Source organism: Helicoverpa armigera, chromosome 7, assembly GCF_030705265.1.
Source record: "Helicoverpa armigera isolate CAAS_96S chromosome 7, ASM3070526v1, whole genome shotgun sequence".
Taxonomy (NCBI): domain Eukaryota; kingdom Metazoa; phylum Arthropoda; class Insecta; order Lepidoptera; family Noctuidae; genus Helicoverpa; species Helicoverpa armigera.
This window is the reverse complement of record NC_087126.1, coordinates 5,898,673-5,926,410: the sequence shown is the minus strand read 5'-3', so window position 1 is coordinate 5,926,410 and position 27,738 is coordinate 5,898,673. Positions and strand designations below refer to the sequence as shown.

At 35.8% G+C, this 27,738-nt stretch overlaps 2 protein-coding genes and 3 long non-coding RNA genes across 5 annotated transcripts in view; 1 reads left to right on the top strand and 4 right to left on the bottom strand.

Annotated features, from left to right (window-relative positions):
• Diap1 (Death-associated inhibitor of apoptosis 1) overlaps positions 1–27,738 on the bottom strand; it is a 141,308-nt gene that overhangs the window by 95,337 nt on the left and 18,233 nt on the right. The gene's annotated exons all lie outside the window — the stretch shown is intronic.
• On the top strand, positions 186–3,394 carry LOC110383240 (protein farnesyltransferase/geranylgeranyltransferase type-1 subunit alpha). Its single transcript, XM_021344007.3, has 5 exons — positions 186–635; positions 951–1,074; positions 1,545–1,635; positions 1,947–2,086; positions 2,515–3,394. The coding sequence occupies exons 1-5, from the start codon at positions 506–508 to the stop codon at positions 3,029–3,031; spliced, it is 1,002 nt and encodes a 333-aa protein (XP_021199682.3). The 5' UTR covers positions 186–505; the 3' UTR covers positions 3,032–3,394.
• LOC110383241 (uncharacterized) lies at positions 3,325–4,612 on the bottom strand. Its single transcript, XR_010276629.1, has 2 exons — positions 4,472–4,612; positions 3,325–3,811 (listed from the first exon to the last, which is right to left on the bottom strand). It is a non-coding gene; the product is annotated as an uncharacterized LOC110383241 (long non-coding RNA).
• Positions 8,481–9,536, bottom strand: LOC110383247 (uncharacterized). Its single transcript, XR_002430042.3, has 2 exons — positions 9,380–9,536; positions 8,481–8,639 (listed from the first exon to the last, which is right to left on the bottom strand). It is a non-coding gene; the product is annotated as an uncharacterized LOC110383247 (long non-coding RNA).
• Positions 10,383–13,595, bottom strand: LOC135117182 (uncharacterized). Its single transcript, XR_010276683.1, has 2 exons — positions 13,511–13,595; positions 10,383–10,602 (listed from the first exon to the last, which is right to left on the bottom strand). It is a non-coding gene; the product is annotated as an uncharacterized LOC135117182 (long non-coding RNA).

Below are 27,738 nucleotides of genomic sequence, written 5' to 3'. Positions count from 1 at the left end.
CAATACTAATGAAACTAGAAGGAACTAAATCCAACATCTTATATGTTTCTTGAAATATAAGACAGATTTAAACTCACAATATAAACTAGCTCAAAAAACTGATATTCCACGAGAGCAAAGGTATTTCAGCATTCAGTCACATCTGATTACGTCAAATTAACGTCACATATATGTCAATGAATCCTTTGCAGTTCTGTGGCAGCAGCAGGCGATTGTCAGTTTTGTTGACGTAGTTCTAGTTGCCATTTTTCATTTGCCAAGTGGAATCTGAATAAATAAAACAAAAATTACTTGTGTATAAATAAAGATACGGGACTTACCTACTTTTAAGTCAGTAATACCTTCGGCCTAGATACCTGCGCTTGTTTGTTCACGTCGCGTTACTCCTGTGTGCACATGTATTATCTTTATAGCCAGTGAGTGAGTGATAGTGGTCGTAAACATTCACATTGTACTTGTGTAAATTGTCTGGCAGGTTTAGTTGTAGTCTTGAATCGTAGTGAGTATGTCTGATAGCGGGGACAGCGACGTTGCGTGGACGTACTACAAGGATCGTCCAGAATGGAGCGACGTGACTCCCGTGCCTGAGGATGAAGGTCCTAACCTAGTCGTTGTCATTGCTCATTCTGAGAAATGTACGTATACGGTAACTTCAACAACATACAGTTTGATCTTAAAATTGAGTTAATATTCCTATATTTAATTACATCATTAAATTTTAACCTTCAGTTTAGAAAGGACACGTAAGTCATTAAAGCTCAATGCATTAATTTCCATAACTTGATTATGTTTTCCAATATCATGCTGATGACCCTAGAATGACCCTTTGACTGCTATATTTCACTTGGTATAACTTTTGAGAAGTTCCATCACCAAAAAAACTATTACTGAATATATGTTCCATTGATAAATGTTCAAAAGTCTCTAACTAAATGCATTTTTAATTCCAGTTGTGGATGTGTATGATTACTTCCGAGCTGTACTTAAAAACAATGAGAGGTCTGAACGAGCGTTACATCTTACTAAGGATGCTGTGGAACTAAATCCGGCTAACTACACAGTGTGGCAATACAGGTGAGTTTAAAATAACATAAAGATATGCCTGTCTTCATTAGCAGTGGCAGGAATATATTTATCAGCTAAACACTATAATGAACCTGTAAATTTATAATGACTGGATGACTGCCAATGATACCAATTAGATCAAAAATAACATCTTGTTATACGCCTATTGTTTTGCATTGTAAAGGTGATATATGTATGATCAGGGTTAAAAATAAATATAGTTATGAGATGTAAAATTTAATATTTGAGTGTATATGTAAGCCTTTCTTTGGTTGAAAATGGGCTTATCATTTGTTTTCCATTGTCATGGTGTATCAGCAGATAATGCCATTTTAAATCAGTTTTGATTATGTTGATTGCCTAATAGAATATTTAGTTTGATAGTATAATTTTTACTTCCAATAAACAAGAATATGATCTCTTCAAAGAACTATTAAAAGCTATAAAAATAATTATATAATTTGTTTAATTTATTACAGGAGAGATCTGCTGAAAGCTTTGGGGACTGACTTAAGACAAGAGTTGGATTATGTAGAAGTTGTCATTAAAAACTCACCCAAAAACTATCAGGTATGAATCATTTATTTCAATTGATAATTTTTAGTAAATGTATAATATAATAATGTTAATAAATGTAATAAGGTTTTGTACTAAACAAAATTGTTTATGTTATAAGTACACCTTGTTAAAGCTGAGAAAAAAAAAACGACACAAAATATTTTCCTTGTTGGCCAGGTTTTATTTATTTTATTTGGGAAACAAACAGGTACTATACAAAAACAACACAAGCAATATAAATTACACAATATCCAAAATATATATATTATTACATAATATATTTTCTCAATAGAAAAATTGAAAACTTAACATTCTGCCCACAGGTTTGGCATCACCGGAGAGTACTTGTTGAGTGGCTGCAAGATCCCTCACAGGAGCTAGAGTTAACTAGAGACGCTCTGATGCAAGACCCTAAAAACTATCATGCATGGCAGCACAGACAATGGGCCATCAAAACTTTTGGGTAAATATCTGCGCTATACTTTATAAAAACTTTGCCTGTTTATTTAGATATTTGGTTTGTTATTTAAATATTGAATTATGAACAGCCAATGAGTGCTGTGCTAGCTTGACTTTATAATTTGCATTGTTGAAATGATGTCATCATGAAATCAATAGATTGATCAACATCTTGACTAAATACTGTCAGCTTAGGCTGTTTTCATATTGCACGTTTCTTATGGCCATGACAATTTGGAGTCACTACAGTTTGGTGAGTTATGATTACCATGAACACCACTTTATATAAATAATCACGCAAAAGCCTCAAATGCTTGAACCGAGAGAACCTATGTGTTAGTTGTTAGCTTTCCAGTCCATAATTTTAGAGGTTGTTAGAAGAGTTAAATATTGTCTTAGCAAGGTGATTTATTATGATGTTGATTTTCACAGGCTCTATGAAAAGGAAATGGACTTTGTTGATCACCTTATCACAGATGACGTGCGTAATAATTCCGCGTGGAACCAAAGGTACTTTGTCATGAATAATTACTTAGGCTGGTCAGACCTGAATGTACAGAAAGAAATTTGCTATGCATTGGAGAAAATTAAATTTATTAAAAACAATGAAAGTGCATGGAATTATCTTAGAGGTGTACTAATACATGACAAAAGAGGTGAAGGTGTAAGCGGGAATGGCGTCGTCACTTCGTTCTGTGAAGAACTTTACAAGAATAAGTGTCGTTCTCCATACTTGCTAGCATTCCTCATAGATATTTGTAATGAAGCCATCAAAAAAGAGGAGACCAGCTGTTTACATAATGCGACTAGAGCCATAGAACTTTGTCAAGCGCTGGCGGGGAAATACGACAAAATTCGTAGCAAATATTGGAATTACATGGCTGAAAAATTCAAAAAGATTCAACAGGAAGAAAGCAATAAAGATAAGGAGAAAACCGTTGACGAATGATTTTAATAAGGAAAAGCTTATGTTTTATGTTAAATATTACAATGAATTTAATCTGTGGTATTATTTTATCGAACACTGTTTGATGAAGTATATCTGTACAAACTGTAAGTAACAGCCGATAAAAAAAGTATAATGATTAAATAGATAAACCATTCAGCATTATTTCTGTTATCGTTTACCGTTTTGAAGAGTCTTAACCAACGAACGTCGAACCTGTTACGTTTTAATCGTTTGAACACTCGATACCAAAAGGATCTGCCTCTAAAAAATACTTTACACCAAAAGACGATGTCTTTATAAATATCTTTTATATATTTTGTGTAATTATTTAACATTTTCATCATAATAAAAGAACGTAAAAGATGTTGGTATTTTTTATTTGGACTTTGCTATATCAGGCTGCATTTTTTCACTGCCTGTGTTTCCACCATCTTTCACTGGGTTTGAGATTTCTGTATTTTCTGGTAGGGTTTATGGATGTTTGCAGAATTTGGGGTCTTTGGGCTCTTTAGGAGCTTTGGGCTCTTTGGGGTTTTTGAGCTCTTTCGTCTCCTTGAGGTCTTTGGTCTTCTTCGAGTCTTTGTGCTGTTTAAGCACGCTTGGACTGAGCACAATTTCGTTTTCCTGGTCTCTCAGCACTGTATCGCGTATGTTTTTCAATCCCAGAAACCTGGGCACATCATCGCTTAGGGCGCGCGCAGTTGCTTCACATTTACACGTTCGGGCTGTTTCCAGGTCTGGTTCTATCGGACAGTGCTTACATGGAGTTGTTTCAGGTTGCTGCGAACAGATCAAAAGAGGTACTTCATAACCTGATCCTAAAAATAAAATAAAAAATCCGGCCAAGTGCGAGTCGGACTCGCGCACAAAGGGTTCCGTACCATTATTTAAAAATAAGCAAAAAAATCATCATCAGGTTCATGAGATACAGCTTGGTGACAGTCGGACGGACGGACGGACGGACGGACAGAGGAGCGAAAACAATAGGGCCGTTTTACCCTTTGGGTACGGAACCCTAAAAAACAATACAACAAAATATCTGCTAGTGTCATGATGCTGTTACTAGTTTTTCAGATTTTCAGCTTTTCAGCGTTCAAAGATAATGCTCAAAAATTATTACAATTCACAATCTAATCTAATATTTATTAAAACATGAAATTTTGTTTGTAGTTATTTTAGTGTTTAGTTTGTACCCCTAATTTAAAGGCTAGAGGCTAATTTAAAAAAATCTTTTATAGTTGGTGTCCACGATATACTATAACTCTACTTAGAAAGTACACAATCTTATAAAAGTTGCATTGGTAGCTACTTCCCTGACCTGGAATCGAACCCAACGATTGAATGGTTTGTGTTTTACTCACTAGGAAACCACTACCTAAGTTACAAGCATAGTGTATAAGAAATAGGTAAACAATGTGACTACATAATTTCATTTTGTACCTTGCTTTGTTTTTCCTCCGGTTTGCACTTTGCGCAATTCAAATGCAATTTTGACATATTTGTAATTTCGAATGTTGAAATGAAATGGTTTCGGGTTTTAGTGTAGGTAGATCAGCAGTTTCTTTACGGAGTTATTATTCAGATGAACTGGGAAAACTCTAGAGGCTGTTTTGACCGCTTCTATGAATCAACATACATAACTTTTAGAGAGTTCTGAAGTCGTTGATTCCGTGTACTTTTTAGTGCTGTGGACTGATAATGTATCTTAGTATATACATGTACACAAGTACATGTCTACGTCTGATTCACATATAAATCTAGATTTCCCTCCTGATCCAACATAGGATCGCGCGATCATTTCACCTGCTATAATTCTATATTCGATCTTACTCGTCGGTTGTGGGTTACTGTTCTCACGAGCCAATAACACTTTCATTTTTTTTCCTTCTTATTAGAGTTGCTTGGCTTTGGAATGCAGGCGGCGGTTTTATGAATGGAGGTGCACCGGTACGTCTCTTCGTCGCTTATTTTAGGGGTTGTTGTACCAAACACACACGTTGTTTCCGTTACAGTAATAGCCAGCATTCCCAAAATGTCTGGACATTCACTGCATGCACAGTTATGGCAATCGCAGAATGGCTAAAATTTTAATATTTTCTAAGTTTTATTTACCAAGACTGAATATTTAAAGATATTTCATATGGTTACCCACGTTAGACGTCAGAGTCGTATCAACATCCTTTTCTTTCGTTTTCGTCCTATATGCGCAGGAATCGGTGCAGCCTTGGTGATATTTCGACATTCTTTATTTTAATATATTATCATGGCATTGGTGAAATACATATTTCTTGATTTTAAAGAAAATGGCAGGCTTTGCTGAACTTTGTGACAGGTCCAAAATGGCAAAGACCAGAGAACCCGTAGAACCAAATAGAAAAAAAAAAAAACTATTTCTAGACCTTTTTAAAACCATAAACAGATATTTTATGCCAGCGGCCAGCAACACTATGAGAAATACCATCGAGGTGTCTTCGAGAAAACGAGAGACCAATACTTAGTTTAGTTTGTCTCGTTGGTCTAGCTGTTGCAAGCGCGGCTGCTGAGCACGAGGTCTCGGGTTCGATTCCCGAGTCAGGCCGAAATCGCTTTGTGGGTTTTAGAAGACTCGCAAAGCAGCCCGGAGCCTGGAAGTTTGTGATTGATACACCCATGCATCGGAGAGCATGTAAATGTCGGTCCTGCGCCTTATCTCTCTCCGGTCGTTTCGGATTGCCGTCCCATCGGGTTATGACGGTGAAGAAATAGTGAGTGCACCTGTGTCTGCGCAAATGCTTGTGCACTATAATTATGTCCGGACATCATCATCACCTAGGAGGAAATCCTCAATTCGACTACCTACCTATATTTTTTACTTGACTTCTAAGAAGTGTTATATAAGCTGATTTTAAAAAATTGGACCTCAGTTATAAGTAGATAACAGCTTTTTGCATTTGTTTTTTTTCTCAGTGTTATTTTAAGCGAGTACAACAGTGAGGCTTACATGAGCACACGACTCCAAGAAGTTTGGAACAAAGTTCTTGCATGGCACTTCTGTGTTTTGTAAAATTGAGTTTCAGTTGTCGCCATTGGTTGTCGCACTGACATTAACAAACAATTCGTTAAAAGTCAGCTTGATAGCTGTTATAACAATATTTAAACGAAATGTGATCTTAAAGTTGGCGAAATTTTAGTGGCTACAAAAGCCACATCAGATGTTCGACATTTGGCTCAATTGGTAATAATGAATTGATAAGTTGCAATTAAATTAAGATGAATCCGTGTACTGGCATTTCACCATATGAGTTTTAAAAAAGCGCACCAAGCAACCTGCATACAGGAAATGATGTGGCAGACCATATTATCTCCTCAGTATTGTACAGAGCCTATAGAGCTTCGCAAGTTGAAGGAGCAGTTAGCTAATGTAAACTGTCAATGCAGAAGTTGTAATTACATTTCCTGTAGACCGTTGTGCGAAAAGCTGAAACACACCAAGGATATCGAAGTGCAAGCTGAGCGATATCCAATTGATGCGCAATCGCACATTCCAGAGAATAACTTCAACAATACTGTTTGCCCTTCTTGCTGCATGACTTTCAATATGCTACGTGGCGGCACAGTCAAAGTTCTTAAAGACGAAGAGTCGGAAACGTTGGCATCAATGTTCAGCTCTGATAAATCAACAGAGAAAGAAACCTGCTTGCAAGAGAAAACTACGTCAGTAGAAAGTAAACCATTTTCAGAAGATTTCAACTTGACTTGTGATCAATGCGACAACACGAGCGACATCAATATACACAATGTTGGGTCATTGAGCAACCATCGGAAACGACACTCTGAAAGAGTTACTTTCCAGGACTCAGAGTATCAGGGGCACATTGAAATAACAACGAAAACACCTAGTGTCAATTGTTTGTGCTTACAAGATTTCATTGATTCAATACGACCACCTTTAGATTTTATGTCTAGATATGGATAGGTACTGCGATGTTTGACATATTCATTCATTCAGTACCATAAAATGGTTAATGCCAATACACTGACTCATTGAGGCTTTCCCGAGTAAACATTCTCATAAGGGATAGCTACATACATAGACGTCAGCTTACAATCAAATATTTTTTGCATTTTCTACACCTGAAATAAAATATTTAACGAAAGAAAAAAGTTTCATTGATCATCACTGGTACCTACGTAAAGTTTATGATTATTAGATAACCCGTATTACCAATCGGGTTTATCTTATTGTATTGAAGTTGAAGTAAGAGGAAAATACGAGTTCGTATCGGGTTACGCACCCTTTCGTCGTCACGTAGCCGAAGTGGATCGCACTCGATACTTAAATAGGTACCTACTCAAAATTTGTAAAGTGATCTAAGCTCTCATAGAGTATCGGGAGGATCTTTATCAAAATCCCACGAGTAATTAACTTCATAGAAGAGTAAGGTGTTATTTGGACCGCAACTTATTGATCTACGATAAAATCTACAACATAAAATAGGAATCTGTCTTCCGTAATCGTGTCTACAGGGTTTTGCTAACAACTGTCGGTATTCTTGAACAACTGCCAGTTCGTTTTACATAAGTTTTAAATATTCTGTTGACCTCATGTTTTAAGCTCATCTATGTATTTTAGAAAATAATTCGAGACATTTTAGACAATAGCTTTCTACTCTCTTTTTACCTAAATCTTTGAAATATTTATACAAATCCACGCATGTATATGATACGGTTCATAAAAATAAGTAAGTTATTACAAATATTAAAAAATATATATAACGTAATATAACAAACATACCTATGTCTTCACAGTATTATGGCCGCCATTCTGTTTATATTTTCCTTGTAAAAGTAGCTATTGCTCAGGAAATGTCAAGCAATTCTCAGCAATTGTAGTAGTAGCAGTAGTAGTATCTATCAATCATTTACTCAGGCTTTAGGTCAGTTGACCAACGATATAGCGTTATAGGTATTGATTATGCTAATGCTGGGTTTTTAACGCGAGCACGTCTTAAGTTATATAATTACATTAACAGGTAAACAATTTATTATTGAAGAAATTCGATGTAAATACTAATAAAATTAAGACGAGTGGTATTTTCTTGTATTTATTTAATGTAAACAATAGCAAACATTGCCAGCAAATACCATAAACTTTTAATTTAAGCTGGGTCCCGCAGTTTCACCTGTCCTCTTTCGATGGAACTACATTTTACAATACATACTAGCTTTCCGATAAGAAGTTTATGTTACCCATTGCTCATCTATGACATTTTTGAGGCAGTCAGATTTTCAGGAAGTCTATACCCAGCTGTTACGATCCGAATAAGAAATGCAAAATGAGTTCACGTGCGAAGAATTTCTTTTAGTTTGAGAGAGTGTCTTTAGAGGTTTCTCGGTATTCAGTTTACTAGAATGGTCTCGACAATTTAATGAATTATTTTTATAATCAGGATAATGTAGCAGATTTATTATTTTATTGATTGTTTATTAACAATTTAAAACATTTACAAAATAAAATATGTAAATAAAGAGTTTATTTAAAACTTAAGAATCAACCTTTCCTGTTCTTAAATTTTTCATAGAGTTCGCGAGCGGTAGCGGCGGCGGCCCCGGCTCCAAGTCCGCCTTTCTGTAACAAAATATTGTGAATTCAAATAATGGGAACAACGTACATAAGCGTACAACAGTCTGTTTTGAACCTCCTGTCTACCCTTTTCGGTGAACAGTATGTCTGATGTGTGTAAAGAGTAATTGGCTCGAGAATGTAGAGGCCATCACAAAGGAGACCTTTCATGCACAAAATTGATAGATTGACTGACTGTAAGAAAGAACTTTTTGTCGAAGTATATACCTTCAAGTATTTTTAACAAAAAATAAATGTAGATTTTAACAAGGAAATGTACAGAAACATTTTCATGAAAGGGTGTTTTATTAACTTTGGGGTCAATCAAGATTAGGTGAAATCCCCTTGGCTTCCTGGGATGGATAGGAAAAATAAAAGAGTTGAAAACTGCGGTACTCAGGAGGGCTTATGATTGTGAACAAAAAGTGGATCAGGGCGAGGAGTAGAAATTTGGAAAGATTTTTTGATGAGATAAAAGGAACTGTATTATAAGGGCCGTTTTCTGAGCACCTTTATGTTTATCTATTCATTTTCCCTAGGATAAAAAAAGCTTAGGTTTTCAGGCACCGGCCCTGATTCTTGTACAGAAGTAATATTACATTATTTTTTTTATAATATCTATACTGAAAACAGATTTATATCTACAAATAAAAACTTATAGCCAGTGAAAAACTAAGTCGCAGAAACATAAAATACCTACTTCGAACTATATTCTCCATTGAATAATTATTAAAAGCAATACTTACAGCAACCTTAGCTCCGGTCCTGAGCGCACTGCCGCCTCCCTTAGGGCCTGCGCTCGCGCCGCCCATCAGCATAGCGAAGACCGCCAGCACAAGAACTACTAAGCCGAACAGTTTCATGTTGATAGAGATGCGTTGCAACTTCTCTACAAACGAATGATAACTCATGCACCGCTAAGGTACCTTATATACGACATATAATGACTAACAATTGGTGCAAATCCTGCGCATTGTGGAAAACCATAAGACATTTTCCTTAAGCCTGTGTAACACAGCCCGTTTGTTTTTGTTTACGAACAGTCCACGCATATCTGTATTAGAACTGTTTGTTGGCTGCCGAAATGCAAATCGTGGGTAACTTCTAATTTGAGTCGTAATTAACTTTAATAATGCGGGATCTGTAATGGAAATTTAACAGACGTCTTCTTTTGAATACACAATGACAACATGTACCTACATTTTTACAAATTAGGTATGCAAATAATTTAGGAAATAATAATCTCGTGGAGCTTCAGTTTTGGTGAAATTTTCTTTCCGATTTCCTGTGTTTTAAAGCAAGTCGCGGTCAGAATTTTTTGTCAGGAAAACTAGCTACCTATAAAAGGTATCATTCTAACACATAAACCAACATACACTACGATGTGTAATGGGACAAAAATTCCTATAGGCAATATGAGTTATAAAAAACGTATCTGTGCTTCCTAGAACAACTGTTTTCTAGGCATGTAAACACTGGTAGGTACTCCATAGTACCTGTATTTCATAGTATATTTATTGAATATTCTACATAATACCTATGTATATTTTTTATTGTGTGACTAGATTTTCCCCATAGTTCCACTCGCGTTCCGAGCGAACTACTTTCTGCACCAAAATGAAAAGTGAACTATTTCCTTTCTTAGGCTGTTTGACTTTTCACTTCATAGGTTTGGTTTATAGATGAAATTTCTTAGTCGAAGTTCTACCGCCAGGTAAGCTTATCAAGGGATGAAAAATTAAAATTAGGTTGTTTGATGTTTATATTTTTATTAGGAGCTAAAACTTAGGTATGACTGTTTTATCACAGGAGATGCTTATTTTTTAACAATGGTAGGTAGATATGGTATGGTTTTACATTAGTTAAAAATGGAATTTATTTACAATGCTTTAATTTAACCCCTGTTCTTCACGTGCTGGTAGATTTCATGGCCAGTGCCGATCGCACTAATAGCTCCGAATCCAGCTTTCTGTAAAACAAAATAAAAAATAATTAATACATTTGGATAAAGCTCACTAAAGTGATATTTCCATCGTAAAGTCATCATCCTCCGAGCTTTATCCCAACTATGTTGGGGCCGGTTCGGTAAGTATAAAGTGGGTACTAGGAAATAATAATGTAATACTTACAATAGCCTTAGCTCCCTTCCTGAGCGCGCTACCCGTGCCCTTGGGCGCTGCGCTCGCGCCGCCCATCAGCATAGCGAACACCGCCAGCACAAGAACTACTAAGCCGAACAGTTTCATGTTGATGAAGATGCCTTGTTGCTTCTCTATGAACGAATGATAACTCCCGCCTCGCTGTGGTTCCTTTTATACCATATAATAATATGATGACTAACTTTTGGGGCTAATCCTGCGCATTGTGGAAAACCATAAGATATTTTCCTTCTTGTTTCACAGTGCCCGTTGTGATTGTTTAAGAACAGACCTAGCGTCTGTTGGCTGCCGATTTTTTTTTGAATACACATTAAAAACACGTAGGTACCTAATGACGAATTAGGTATGCAAATAATTTAAGAAGTTTTTTTTTTTGGGTACTGAGCTTTCAGTACTGGTGAAAGTTTCTTTGCGATTTCCTATGTGCTTTAAAGCAAGCCACATCCCAATTTAGTGCGAACATTTTTATAGAGGTATAGGTACAAAAGATACCACTTGCGTTATATTTACAACAAGCGTCTGTTCTTCCGAGAAAAACCTTCATGAAAAACCCAACTATTTTCTAGGCATGCAGCACACGACTTGAAAATCGGACTCTGTACTCTGTGCACTGTAGTTGAGCTTGCAAACAGAGTTCTTATACATATGAGCCAAGTATTTTACTTCTACGTCCTGCAGCCGGATAAATTCAGTCATGCCTGTAGCACACCTCCGCTGCGTTGTCCGCCAGTTGTCCGCCAGTTGTCCGCCAGGGCGGAGATGTAGACGACGCCTAAGCAAATGAGCGAAATCATGTTAGAAAGAGACAACGTCATAGTCAGTTTTGTACGTTAGAGCAGGGAATTTCGCTATTGTTTCGCCGCCCAACAACTCACAACTCACAGCGAAACTATGGCGGTTTCGCCCTTTGGGTTTCGCAGCGGAGGTGTGCTACAGGCATCATGGTATCAAAATGATCAAGATTTTATGGGAAAACGCGACAGACATACAGTTTTTTCGCATTTGTAATATCAATAAGAATTAGCAGCTTCTTAACTTAATTGCATTGCAAAGTTGCATTGGTACTTACCTGACCTAGAATCAAACCCACGCCCTCATACTCGAGAGGTTGGTTCTTTACCCACTAGGCCACCACGACTTTTTCCATACTGATTCCCATTTTTGTCGACGAGGAAATGCGTTCGGATCATATTACAATCGTGCAATCGACATTATTGATGTCGCTAATCAATGTTGTTACTGGCATCATCAATCAGTGTCGATTAGAACGATTCATGTTTACTGTCGAGAGCTGGTCCGATCAGCTTTGCGTTGATCACACTATCGATGTCATGATCAGGTTTTGGTGAATTGATCGATGGTTAAGCTAGTGCTTTGACTTCTCTATTGGTGTAGTGTTTATGATTGTGATTGGTGAGAGTCAATTTGAAAAGCAATTTTCCGTTGTTTCACTTCATTCTCAAGAGGAGTACCTACTTCGCGAACCTAGATAAAAAAAACAGGTTTAGCCACCAATTAATGAGCATTATATAGGTAACACAGTTTCTTGTTTCTAATAGACACTTATTGTATTTTACAATCGACCGTGCTGATGTAACTTAGCCACAAGCTCCTCTTTGACTGGTATAACTATCAAACACAAACAGTAGGATTCGTAGTCAAGACCTACATACCTATACTATCAAGAACTACTACATACTACGACTATTAACATCACCATCAACATCATACCTACTTCATAGACATGTGTGGAACGCCTTGCGGCACGACGAATCGACGATTTGAAGAATGTGGCGAGTTGCAGTTGGAAGCGGGCTGCATTAGTTCTGAATGAAATTTCTTTGTTAAGAATCTACATAGAAAATACATAAGTTGGTATGTAAAGTTCCTAAGTTATTGCCAAAGCCAACTCCTCTAGTTTTCTAATTTCAGGTTCAGGGGTATCCGATTTTAGGATCTTCAGATGGTTGAACGTCTGATTATTAGTTTTTAGGCTCGTATTTGTATGTAAGTATGTGCCATTTTCTCTTGTTTTGGGTAATGGTGCCTTGTCGATGACAAGTTAAGTAGGCACAGTAGGTTCTTAATGTACCTAAGTATGTATGAAAAAAGTAAGTTAGTTCTGTTCCTACAGTTAATTATTTTCATTCATTGCTGGCTTCACTTCAACAATGTATTAGTAAACTAAAGCAATTAGGTAACTATCTGTAGCAAATAACTCAATTGCTGTATCGAACTAACTCGGCAATAGGTTTGGTTTATTGATGAAATTCCTTAGCTAAAGTTCTACCGCTAGGTAAACTAGGTAATCAAGGGATGAAAAATTAAAATTAGGTTGTTTGATGTTTATATTTTTATTAGGAGCTAAAACTTAGGTATGACTGTTTTATCACAGGAGATGCTCATTTTTTAACAATGGTAGGTATAGTTTTACATTAGTTTAATATGGAATTAATTTACAATGCTTTCATTTAACCCCTGTTTTTCACGTGCTGGTAGATTTCGTGGCCAGTGCCGATCGCACTAAGAGCTCCGAATCCGGCTTTCTGTAAAACAAAATAAAAAATAATTAATACATTTGGACAAAGCTCACCAAAGCGAAATATTTCCATCGTAGGTAAGTGTAAAGTCATCATCCTCCGAGCCTTTTCCCAACTATGTTGGGGCCGGTTCGGTAAGAATAAAGTGGGTACTAGGAAATAATAATGTAATACTTACAATAGCCTTAGCTCCCTTTCTAAGCGCGCTGCCGGTTCCCTTGGGCGCTGCGCTCGCGCCGCCCATCAGCATAGCGCACACCGCCAGCACAAGAACAACTAAGCCGAACAGTTTCATGTTGGTGAAGATACCTTGTTGCTTCTCAATGAACGAATGATAACTTACGCTTCCCTAAGCTAGCTTATATACCACATATGATGATGATGACTAACCTTTGGGGTTAATCCTGTGCATTGTGGAAAACCATAAGACATTTTCCTTCTTGTTTAACATTGCCCGTTTGTGATTGTTTATAAACAGTCCTAGCGTCTGTATTACAAAATTACAACTGTTTGTTGGGTGCCGAAATTCCTGTTGAATGCATAATGAAAACATGTACCTAATTACAAATTAGGTATGCAAATAATTTAAGAAATTATAAGCGTTTGGGGTACTGTTCTTTCAGTTCTGGTGAAATTTTCGTTACGATTTCCTGTGTGCTTTTAAGCAAGTCACACCCCAATTTAGTGGGGAAAATTTTATATAGGTACAAAGGATACCACTTGCGTTATATTTACAACAAGAATCTGTGCTTCCGAGAAAAGCCTTCATAAAAAACCCAACTATTTACTAGGCATGCAGGACAAGACTTCAAAATCAGTCTCTGTACTCCGTGCGCTGTAGTTGAACTTGCAAATAGAGTTCTTATATCCTGCAAGTATTTTACTTCTACATCCTGCACCCGCATAAAGATAAGCCTATGTATTTTTCAGTCAGGGTTCCAAAATTCTGTAGATTTTATGTAAAAGCGTGACAGACAGTTTCTTTGCCATTAATAGTATTAGCAAGAATTAGCAGCTTCTTAACTTAATATCGTTCATGGTGTTCCATACTGATTCCCACTTTATTCGACGATCAAATTCGTCTGGATCATATTACAATCGTGCGATCGACATTATTGATGTCGCTAATCAATGTTGTTATTGGCATCATCAATCAGTGTCGATTAGAACGATTCATGTTTACTGTCGAGAGCTGGTCCGATCAGCTTCGCGTTGATCACACTATCGATGTCATGATCAGGTTTTGGTGAATTGATCGATTGTTTAGCTAGTGCTTAGACTATTCTATATTGGTGTAGTGTTTATGATTGTGATTGGTGAGAGTCAATTTGAAAAGCAATTTTCCGTTGTTTCACTTCATTCTCAAGAGGAGTACCTACTTCGCGAACCTAGATAAAAAAAAACAAGTTTAGCCACCAATTAATGAGCATTATATAGGTAACACAGTTTCTTGTTTCTAATAGAGACTTATTGTATTTTACAATCGACCGTGCGGATGTAACTTAGCCACAAGCTCGTCTTTGACTGGCATAACTGTCGAACACAAACAGTAGGATTCGTAGTCAAGACCTACATACCTATGCTATTAATAACTACTACATACTACGACTATCAACATCATACCTTCTTCATAGACATGTGTGGAACGCCTTGCGGCACGACGAATCGACGATTTGAAGAATGTGGCGAGTTGCAGTTGGAAGCGGGCTGCATTAGTTCTGAATGAAATTTCTTTGCGAAGAATCTACATAGCAAATACATATGTTGGTATGTAAAGTTCCTAAGTTATTGCCAAAGCTAGCTCCTCAAGTTTTCTAATTTCAGGTTCAGCGGTATCCGATTATAGGATCTTCAGATGGTTGAACGTCTGATTATTAGTTATTAGGCTGGTATTTGTATGTAAGTATGTGCCATTTTCTTCCACTTATCTAGGAGAATGTTAGTATTGGTGCTTTGTCGATGACAATTTAGGTTGGCAAATTGGGTAAACTACATCGGTTTTGAATGTAAGTAGGTAAGAGAAAAGACTCCTAGACTTATTTATTTTCAGTTGTTGCCGGCTTCACTTCAACAATGTATTAGTAAATTAAAGCAATTAGGTAACTATCTGTAGCAAATAACTCTATTGTTGTGTCGAACTAACTCGGCAATAGGTTTGGTTTATTGATGAAATTCCTTAGTTGAAGTTCTACCGCTAATTAAGGGATGAAAAATTAAAATTCTGTTGATGTTTATATTTTTTATTAGGAGCTAAAACTTACTGTACTGACTTTTATCACAGGAGATGCTTATTTTTCTAACAATGGTAGATGTGGTACGGTTTTACATTAGTTTAATATGGAATGGATTTACAATGGCATAATTGTCTAATTGGTGGTTTAATTAACCCCTGTTCTTCACGTGCTGGTAGATTTCGTGGCCAGTGCCGATCGCACTAATAGCTCCGAATCCAGCTTTCTGTAAAACAAAATAAAGTATAATTAATACATATTTGGATAAAGCTCACCAAAGTGATGTTTCCATCAAGTACCTAAGTGGTAAGTGTCAAGTATATATACTAGGAAATTTCACAATACTTACAATAGCCTTAGCTCCCTTCCTGAGTGCACTGCCGGTTCCCTTGGGCGCTGCGCTCGCGCCGCCCATCAGCATAGCGAACACCGCCAGGGCGAGGACTACTAAGCCGAACAGTTTCATGTTGATGAAGATGCCTTGCTACTTCTCTATGAACGAATGATAACTTACGCTTCCCTAAGCTAGCTTATATACCACAAAGCGCGCAGATGACTAACCTTCAATGATTATCATTTTGCCCGCTGTAAAACCCATGATGTTTATTTACCTCAAACTTAAGCTTTTGCGGACAAACGAGCAGTGAATGTTTAAACGAGTGTAGGAACTTTTTGGTACGTTGCCAAGTTTCATCCTTGCCATAGGTAGGTACATGAAGCGTAGATCCTTACTTGCTTAGGTAATTTTGACATATAGGGCTTATAGGGCTGGATAAAGACGGGACATTAATTTACACGTAAGTACATAACTAACTAACGTAACATAAGCTACTTTTTATTCGGATGTGAGAAGCAGTTCAAACAAAGTTAGTCTACGATATAATTTTGTGGATATGTTGAAAAAGTGAGTTCGCAACCGAAAATGTGAATCGAAAAAACTCGACATGATAAATTAAAATATCAAAATACAGAGAGTGCTAGCGTCGCTCAAAGCTGTGAACGTGGAATAAAATAAATGGAAGTATTCTACTTAGTACAACCTACATCATTCATTCTTATTCAACCAACAGCGACTAAAGAAACCTTTTCGCAGCTGTAGTTCCTTTTGTGAGATTTGATTTTATTCTAAAAGCCAGCGCCATGCAAATAACAAAAGAATTTTATGTTTTCGAGTCCTTTGTACCTACAGTTTATAACGTAGGTAAATGCCACCATTTTTGAACGTCTGAGAATGCACCTTCGAGATTTTCATAGTATTTTCTTTAATACTGGCTGTTTCCCGCCGTTTCACATTCTACCCGTACACGGACAAAATATAGACATATGTTACAAACAAACAAAAATGTTTCTTCTTTATTATATTAATTTTAATATGACTAGGTACGAATGCGAGCACCTGTGTTTGCTTGACATTATGTTGATAGATTGCATCGCACAAAATGTCCCATCATAGGTAAACGTGAAAGTTTAGATGTGTGGGCTTTCACACAAAGACCGAACACCTGAATAAAATAATTTCTGGCCACAGTTTATCCTAATATAATAATTTTGTTACATTTGTCATTGGTTTCTTTTTAATTTAACTCAGAAAATATTTTACCGTTTTAATCGACGAATCAAAAAGTGTGTTTTTGAGTAATAAAATATTTACCAAATTATATGATTTCCTTATCATATTGACGAAATAAATTCCATAGTTAAGTATACCTAGTTAAAGCTCATCAATAAAACCGATATTAAAATAACATAAGGAATAATTCTAAACGACCACAGTGAAAAACCCCTCAAATGATTGAATTCCTTCGTCTATGTCTTTTTCCTCATATTCTATATCTAAAGAATAATAATTTATTATTTCTTAGTGCGTGATGCGGCAAACCAATGGAAAGGTCACAATAAAATGTGTCATCATGAAACTGTTGGGTATTCCTGACCAACATCGTGGCCCTTGCGATTTTATGGCCTTCTGGTCAAACTTGCGGAAAATTTAAAAGCTTCTAAGGTACGGGAACAAGTGAACCTAAGGATATGCTTATTTATGTAAATATTTTTTATGAAAAGAAATGTTAATAATGAGTACTAAAATACTGCTTATCAATCCTTTTCTTTATCCATAGAATTATATAGGTAGGCAGTATTTTCAAGTTATAACCTAGTAATTGCTAAAATAAAAATAAAAAAGTACTTATCATAAGGTCCTACCTACCTACTGTACCTAGCATTGAGATTTTTCTAGGTCGGTATATTTTGTAGTCAGTAAATTCTGGCACACTTCCCGCTGCACAAAAAGGGTACATTACCTTGAGGATGACAGATTATATAGCTCGCAATTTTTTGAATTTTTGTCTAAGGCAGTAAGTCGCCTGCGTAGATCTGCACCTATGTAAGTATGTAGGCAGTGGTTGCATACAGCTGCATGCAATGTGGTGTTAACTAGCAACTCTAGCAAGCTATCTTCATGCGGTTAATTACAAACGATAGAACTTGGCGAGAACCCTGTCTGCATCCTATTTGCAATACATAGAGCTGTATTAATTAATTTGCAGTGGAAATTTCGTCAACTGCGACAACACGCAGCATGTGCGAGATAATTAAACGAGTAAGGGGGAATATTGTAGTCACAATTTTCAAAATACCTATGTTTAGTCTATCAACTCAGGACTACTTATAATTATATGTACATAGTATTTTAATTTGCAATCTGTCTAGGTGTGTTTCTATTGACTATAAATAAATAAATAAATAAAAATAAATAAAATTAATCTATTAAAATAAGTTAGAAAGGTATATTTTTTATGTTAGGTATGTATAAAGTATTAAAAAGCAATTAATTGGAAAGGGTAAAAGCCGTGATAAAAGTTTCATGAATTTCGAAAGTTCGGAGATAATCCTACCCATCACAGTGTTTTGAATACTTTTGGGTAAAATGTTATTCAGTTGTAAAATCTAAATGTTTTTTTTTGTTTATAACGGTATAATTATATTATATGTAAATAAAATCAAGCGGCAAATAAAATCCAATCTCACATGACAACTTATGAAAAAGTATAAAAAAACTTTTACAAGTACAAAATACTCAACTGAATCCGTTTAGACTGGAAGCCGACCCCAACATAGTTGTGAAAAAAGCTCGGGAGATGATGATGAGTACAAAATAGTTTATTATTACATATTCTACACTCGTAACGAAAGCACAATAATACTTACTACGATTCATTCAACGTGTTTACTACGCGCGGTTCACTGAGATTAGCTACTAGGAAACTCTAGCTAAAGTGACGAGGCACGAAAAAAACCCTATAGGCATTTGAAGATGTTTGAGGACTGACATTCCCATAGAATATAACTTCGTATATAAGGGGTATTTGTCACTGGAAGATCATCACTTGTCCATTGTCTTCGAGACGTTGACTACTGACTCTTAGGCGTCACTCTTCAATTGTTTCTCCTCATCATGAAGCTGTTCGGTATGTTGGTGCTGATGATGGCAGTGCTCGCGCTGCTGTCGGGAGCCAGCGCCAGTCCTAAGGGCATCGGAGGCGCGCTCAGGAAGGGCGGCAAAGTTATTGTAAGTAATTTGCAACTTGATTGTTGTCATATTTCATAACATGTCAAGTTTTTTTTATACCATACGTTACGTATACTTACTATTATGTTTAAATTACGTAGGTAGGTATACTTTTATTTTCAAAATGTAGCAGGCTTTTCTTTACACTTTATATTTCTTTTTCTTTTCAGAAACACGGCCTCAGCGCAATTGGTGTCGTGGGAACCGGCCATCAAATATATCAGCAGTCCCAACAGCAGTGAAAATGGACATAGTTAACAGCCATGTTACTCTACAACCTATATTGTATTGTATGTAATTTATCATCCCTTGTAAAAGAATATATTTTCATATGTCACAATCTACCTCGTAATAAATAAACTATGAATTTCAATTTCAATTTCACCGTTTTTTTAACATATTGATGTTATTTGGCATTTTCCGCCATCACATATCCTGCGAAATTCTCAAATACTGAATAACTTAGAACTACTTTTTAATAAAATCAAAAACCCATTTTTTTCCTTTACATAATATTTGTAACAAAATGATTTTGGTTTCAAGCAGTTTCCTTCCTTGTGGGCTATATATTCTTGGTTTCACATCAACGGTACACCGGCCGAGATGTAACATACGAGATCTCGATCAGTAGTTGTCATCATCATTTCAGACGTTCATTAGTTTTTGTCAGGAGCAGGCTGGTAGATGGATGGACGACTATCCAGCAGAGGTTGCGTAAAAAATACTGTTTGGATATTAGGTGGGTACCAATGTTTCGGATGCTACTGGCATTTACAAATTGTACCTACTTGGTATACCTACTCACTTATGTACTTACTTACCTTTGTGAACGGCATCAAACGATAGCTGTAGGTAAATTAATCCTACCCGACCGATAGTCCCACCGGGTTCATTTCCGTTAAATTGAAACAAGGCACAATTCAGAGAAACAAGCTAGTCTATTTGTCACTGTGGGTATTTAGACAGCCTACTAGTATGTAGGTATAAATGTATGATATAGTTGCAATGTTTGTAAATAAAGGAATGCCAATATTGTCCGGTAACAATTCTTGTAATTGACAGCAATTAATATGCTTAGTTATTTATCCTCAAGTTAGTTAATGACACTGCGCATGGAGAGGTATAGGGTTTGATTTCAGCGGCAAAAAATATGTTTTTGGTGACATACCTATTTAATTTGAAAATGTTTAGGATTCTGGTGAGGTCAGAGTCTGATACAGAAATAGAGTAGACTTATCTACTTATTCATATTGATATTATTGTAGTATAAGTACCTTTACATAGTTTACATACCTATCACGTTTTAGAGTAGGTACCCGTACATTACACACTAAACATCGACGACATAGAAAATCGTCAATCAATCAAAGTTTTTATTCGGTCTGATACCGGCCAAAATCTGATCGTTGTTATCTGCGAACTACCATTTATCTTCACACTGATTTATGAGCCCAAACAAACTATCGGCCTAGGTACTAAAAGTCTGCAGTGTGTTCTTAAAATAATTTGGTAAATCTGGGCTTGTTGATATATTTCCATATTCATCAGTTCTAAAATCGTGTTAACGTTCAGAGCAAAACCACGTGAAAGTGGAACTCTCTGAAGCATGCATCGCAACGTCGTTTTAAGTACCTAAGTTCAAGGTCGTCAGATATAGAGGATAACTTATCTCTTACATAATTTGCAGAGCATGGGCACCTACTTCAAAAGGAGTAAAGGAGTATTTCTCTTATTATTAGGTATTTAGTTACACTGGGTGCTTGGAAGATTTCATAAAAGATTTTGAGAAGTATATAAGTAGGTATTGTAGGATTCTCCTATCTATTTTCATGGTCATCATTGTGAACTGATGGGAAACGTAATCCAATAACCAGAATGTGAACAGTTTCAGTGGCTGATTCGTTTAGCTTCAGGCGTGCTGACTAATGCTGAACTTTCACATATATTACTGATATAATAGAGTACTAGCGCTTCCCATAGCACTACCCAAGAAATGGAAAAAATTTCTGGAATATCGAATTTCAGAAAATCTTTCTTAGGACCTACGCATATCATATATTTTAACAAACCAATTTCATGAGTATGAGCTGAGTGAAGGTAGGTGTATATAATAAGTATGTCTGTGCTCACTAATAGGGAACAATAAATTGTGGAAAATATGCTTTTAAGCCGGACAGTTTATTTTATACCTAAAATAAGGTGTTGTTGAAGGGTGGGCGTTTTGGGGGCTGTCTTATGTAAATTTTTTTTTGACGTTCGAAAAGTGCTGTTTTGCAGCCAAGTTTGAATAAATGAGTTTTGATTTTGTTGTTCAAATTGAGACACAATATGTTTGAATTAACTTTTATTTAAAACTTTATTTATAGTTACCATTTTTATAAATATTTGAGGTAATATATTGAGGCAGGTAGACGGACTGAAGTTATGTTAAATTAAAACTAGTAGTCGAGCTTCTCTATTGGTGGTTTTGTTGGTAGATCTCGTGACCAGTTCCAATAACGCCGATCACGCCCAGTCCATGTTTCTGTAAATAAAGCCAATTTTCATTAGTGTCGAAAAGTTTTCCTAAGCTTCAGTTCTGTTGGGTGGGACGAATTAATGCCTAAAATGTAATGTAATTAAAATTTTGTTCCGTAATTGGGAGTATCAAAAATGTTATTACAAAGTTTTCCTGAAGACTTCATTTTTTACATAGAGAAAAAAGTTTGAACAGAACAAGGATCGTCAGCATAATAATTATTTGTACTTACAATAACTTTGCCGCCCTTCCTGAGCGCGCCTCCGATGCCCTTAGGACTGGCGCTGGCTCCCGACAGCAGCGCGAGCACTGCCATCATCAGCACCAACATACCGAACAGCTTCATGATGACGAGAAAATATCAAAAAAATTGACTGTTGCTTTATAGAAGAAGTTTAAACTTCGAATGATGTATGATTGACATTCGAATTCCCTTTATATAGTCATCAAACTAATACGAGCATATCTCAGTCTGTCGTGTCGTGAGAGGGTTTTTCGTCTTAGTCATTTACCTAAGCTTAGAAAACTGTATGAAGAAACACGTGGACAATAGGGATAATCAAAATAGAATGGTACAGGAGTTTCGCAGAACGTTTTACGTCACGCGTACTTACCCAGTTTAGTACACAAGTGCATATTACTTTTTTTTTATCAAGTTGCTGATGCTGCACAAATATTTTTACTATAACAATAGTGCATATCCGAAAATCAAGAAGTAATCTCTTATAATAATTTACCAGGTTCAGTAAATGGTCTTATAAAACCCCTCTGCACGAAAATGCCACGCAAATTCAGCTGTATATTTAAAATTTACATATATTTTTCATAACGAGAGGCATACCTTTTTTACTCGACTGCCAAGAAGGGTTATGTTTATATTCATGCAATGTTAGAGAGTTTGTTTGTTTATAATTAATATTTTCTCCGTTTTTTCGGACTTTGTTTTACTTGCCGAGATAATATTATCTTTGGAAACAATCTGCATTTCATAAAACGCAGCGGATAAAACAATGTCAATAAACGGTTCTAGGTAAAATAGCTGTGATGTTTTACCTAGAATATGTACCTATTTACTTGTTATATATCTTTGAATTATTTTAACTCAATAATTAACAGTGGAAAGAATTGTTAATGGATACCGGGTCACTAAACAGTGTCAATAGTTTTATGTTCTAGATATTCTTTGTATAGGAAAGAGGTCTGAAATTGAGAATGTTATTGCATGTCACTTGCCTAAATTATGCTATTGACCCTATATCATCAGGTAAATAATTGTTCACATTATTTTTGGAGTAGTAGTAATTTATTTTTAGGGTGGTCTCTCGTCACCCACAATCCCAAAATATTTGAGTGGTCTTTAATTTACTTATTTTGAGTGGTGTTATTTCGCATATTTACGTTGTTCGCTGAGCTTTATCACGCACAACGTATATTAAATTGTGCTTACTAGGAAACTCATGCTAAAGTGACGTAGCAAGAAAAAACCCGGCGTATGGAGACGATCAGCAGCGACTTTCCCACATGAATATAATTCCTTATATAAGCGTTAAGTGTCAAAGGAGGATCGTCACTTGTTTCTGGTCCTTGAGACATCAACCATAGGTTTTTTAGCACGATCTTCAACTGTTTCTCCTCATCATGAAGCTGTTCGGTATGTTGGTGCTGATGATGGCAGTGCTCGCGCTGCTGTCGGGAGCCAGCGCCAGTCCTAAGGGCATCGGAGGCGCGCTCAGGAAGGGAGGCAAAGTTATTGTAAGTACCGATATCATTTTTAATTTTATCAATTTTAGTTTGATTGGTTATGTGTCAAGGGGTTGGCCGGGAAACCGGGTTGAGGAGGTCAGGCAGGCAGTCGCTCCTTGTAAAGTACCTACTGGTACACAGCTGAATCCGGTTAGACTGGAAGCAGACCCCAACATAGATGGGAAAAGGCTCGGGAGATGATGATTGGTTATGTGTTATGTAGAGGGTATTTAGTTAGGAAATCTTTCAGTTTCATGGATGTGAGAGATTCTAGGAATTTCTTTATAGATTGAACGTACATTTACCTGATCAAGATCTCTTTAAGTTTAACTCAAAACAGTTTCCTTACGTCGACTTTCGTTGCTTTAGTACGAGTACTAAGAACTTTTCAAACCTAGTGAGGTTTAATTTTCAAAGTATGTAGGTTGTATCTAGGAAGGAATTGCCATTTTCAAAACAGGGATGTGAAATGATTTTCATTTTCAATTATTTTCAGAAACATGGGCTGAGTGCAATTGGCGTGATTGGCACAGGACATGAAATCTACCAACAAACACGTAATTAATTAAAATATGTTTCGAATTTCTACTAAATTAATTAGGAACACATTTGTGTATAGATATGTACAAACAGATATTAATAATTAATTATTTTAATGTGCCAAATAAATTATTTTACCATGTCAATGTTATTTCATTTGATAAGTACTTTTCTACGTTGCATAACTGTTAATCGCACTCCAAACTAAATAAAAGCATTATTTATAATCAATTATAATGCACATCTATAATTAATATAATTCTTTTACATGTCCGTTACAACAATTGAGAAAAGGCTATTCGCAAAACTCATGTGGTATCTTATATTTTTAGGAATCTTATTTCCTACTTTATTTCTCTGCTAAGATCTAGTCTTAAGCTTAGCCGTCCATATGCAGAGAGCTATTTGAAAGCATTACCTAACATTACCTTAGCAAATAAAGTACATACAATATCTTTGTAGGTACATTTATTACCTACTAGACGTTTTCCCGCGATTTCACCCGCGTCCCGAGGGACCTACTGCCCGTAGCGGGATAAAATTTAGCCTATGTTATTCGCATGTTGTATATATATATATATGTTTATTTTAGCTTTTTATCGAGTTTATCGATTACAAACAAACAAAGTTTTCCTGGTGTTACGAAGGTACGAGCATCTGATAATAATGTTACAAAGCACGTACGATTAAATACGGTACTCTGACAGTCCCGCGCCTGTGTAGAAGACATGTGCTCCGCATTGAATAAAGTCACTATTTTCCTTAATATTAATATTCTACAAATTCCGCAGTGTGAATACACTTAAGTCAGAACGTAGTATCCTCATGTAGGTACGCATTTATAAGATTGATAATTGTTAGCTAGAATATTTTGATTGATGGTGATAAATTATTACTGTTTGGGAGGACCTTAATAATTCATTGTTTAGGTAACATTTCAGGTAATATATTATTAGGTTATTTAGAGCATTCAGAATCACACTTCAAACACACTTAACTTAGCACACTTAAAACTTTTAGTCTGCGAATAATTTGTTTGGGTTTATAAATAGCTGATGTTTATATCATGCTAAAGATGAATGGTAGTACTACACACATTACAAATATCAGGTATTTAGCCGTTATCGGACCAACTAAAAACTTTTATTGGAATAAAGATATTCTTTACAAAAAAATTTGCCATGCAAAAGTGGGTCAACTGTTAGGCGATTGTTTAGACTGCAGTGTGTAGCACTCTTATTGTTCCATTTATTCACCGCCTGGGGCATGTTTTCGAAGCTTAATATATTAATAAATTGCTGGATGGTAGACTTCACTTAACTTCTTATAAAACGCAATATTTTGCATTTCTTGGTGAACCAATATGAAAAGAAAAGAAAACAAACAACAATGGATAATAAAAGCAAGAGGATGGATATTGCTTGTGGGAGCCATTATAAGGCAATATGTTGCAAATTAGAGCTGCTGTTGGCAAAAGGATTCAGTTTTCGAAAATGATTTATTACCTACTGAAATTAAGGTTAAGGTTTTATTACCTACATTATTAGGTATAATCAAAATTATGATAGACAATAACCTGACCTAAACGAGAGCTATATAGGTACCTAAATAAGGAGTTATAGGTATATTGTTAAATATCGATTGTATTGATAAAATTTTCATTACTCATAATACATATTGTGGTATGTTATATTGCAAACTGCTCATGGAAAGCATGTTCTGCTCCGTAACATGTATGTTTATTTGTTTGTGTATTTACTAGCTGTTTTCTGCTACTGATTTTTGAGGAAACTGCTTCTCACATTCGGATTAGAAGATTACTCTTTCTCATTGTCTAAGTAACTACTTCTTAGTGATTTCAAAAACGATATTGCATTGGTGCCTAGCCATAGTTCAAAATATTACAAGAAATAAAAAAATACGCTGCAAAGGAAAATTGATGTAAAAAGAAAATTATCGCAAAAAAAAATAATTTGTTGTAGTGGTTGTAGGTAAAAACAATGTTATGGATACAGTAATTAATAATTCCTCAAAGGAAAGTGTTTCCTTGAAGCGTTAATTAACTTACGATACTGATATGAACTCCGATCTATAAACATTTCCGTATTTTTTTCTGACGAAGAAAAACTCAGCTAATAGGCAGATATTCGATATCGCATTGTTTCCTAAGGGAAAATAGAAAATAGCGTCTGCCCCGGGAAAAACTTACTTGGCTATTTTCTCTTTTAAGTGGGTATATTTTGTTCCTTTCATGTTTTCTCGACGATTTTTTTTTTAAATCTCAGGTTGATAAATATCTTTTCATTTTGATGTTTGTTGAATGCATTTATACTTTCAAGTAAAGTAGATATGTTTTTCAATAAGTAAGTATATTTTCTTTTATATACTTAATTGCAGACGTGTGTTGCTACTACATGTTGTGACGGCGAAATCAAATAATTATTTTAAAATTAAGTTAACAAAATACATTTTTCATTTTCTGACATTTTTAAGTTCTGTTTTCATGAATTTCTATGTCAGTTCTATAAAGCTGTGTGAGGGAAACGTATTCGCAAACGAGTTTCGAAAGCAATGTTAATGTGCGCGAATATAAAATGTAATAGCACCGACAGGGTAATGTGAAAGAGATCATCGGTGTGTGTAGAACGAATATGTTATTTCGGGATTTTCAGGAAAAGTATGGAGATTTATAAAAAATATTTAACTTATTAGGGAATGCTGTTTCATAGTATTCTTGGCATACTACACTGACAGACAAGCTAAACATATAGCAATATTCAACAAAAAATCATATAAGATGGCGATCTTTTTAACACGCTTTTATTAGCTTCGTCTTAGTCTTAATTTGACTTACTTCCCGGTAACAATAAATCTATCTGTCCAACTCTTTATTAAGCAATTGAATCTCTGTTGGTACAATATTGGATTGATACACTGGTACACAGCGCCTATGTAAAACGCGAGGCAGTATAGCTTCGCGCGTGTTGCCAACTATTTGTGTATTCAAAGCACCTACATGGATGGTTAAAAAATGTACTTTGGATGGCATGAAAAGCGTTTCCGATATTCCCAAACCCACTTTGTGTATTTCACTTCCCGTCATCTGTGACGCATGAGAAAATCCCTCTTTGCGTTACGTAGTAAAATATTATACCAGCAAAATAATTGTTCGTATAAAATAATTTTTGTTCACACAACTAACTGTTGCTTAGTTAGGTTCACACAAACGTTTTGTTGTCGCTAGGAAATAACGCAAAGCCGTATTGAACATTTTTAAAAATGCTCTTCATATATTGATAAATTAGTTTTCTGCTATCTGCTGAATGATACTTTATACAAAGGTACCTTGAACCATTTTCCATCCACTCGTACGTTGTCAGGATTTTGTGTACTGAATTTCTCGCGAGCTAAATCATGGTACAATGGAGGAATGGGAGGGAGGGGAGGACTTCAGATCCTTTCAAGTATTTGTAACACAATCTTTTCGGACAAAGAAAAGGCGGTGTTCGACAACATATCGAAAATGCTTATTTCTTGAACATGGTTTGCCAAGCACATCCGAACATCCGATAAAATAAGATTAGTTAGACCAAATTGTTATGAAAGTAGGGATCTCTCGTTTCCTCAAAGAGAAGTTACCTTCTACGTCAATCTCCCGACAATATATTTTTATTGAATAAGAAAGATTGCTGTATTGTTCCTGTTTCTCTGCGCATCACATGAACCAATCTCTTTGGATAAATTAAATCACATTGTGCTCAAGTATGCTGCCCATTTCCTATTTTCCCTTATCCTATTATTTTTTC

Bases quoted from the DNA above. Each gene is read 5' to 3' on its own strand.
- LOC110383240 (XM_021344007.3), top strand. From the start codon at position 506: ATGTCTGATAGCGGGGACAGCGACGTTGCGTGGACGTACTACAAGGAT. The intron at 1,075-1,544 runs GTGAGTTTAAAA...AATTTATTACAG, and splicing joins TACACAGTGTGGCAATACAG to GAGAGATCTGCTGAAAGCTT. The intron at 2,087-2,514 runs GTAAATATCTGC...TGATTTTCACAG, and splicing joins TGGGCCATCAAAACTTTTGG to GCTCTATGAAAAGGAAATGG.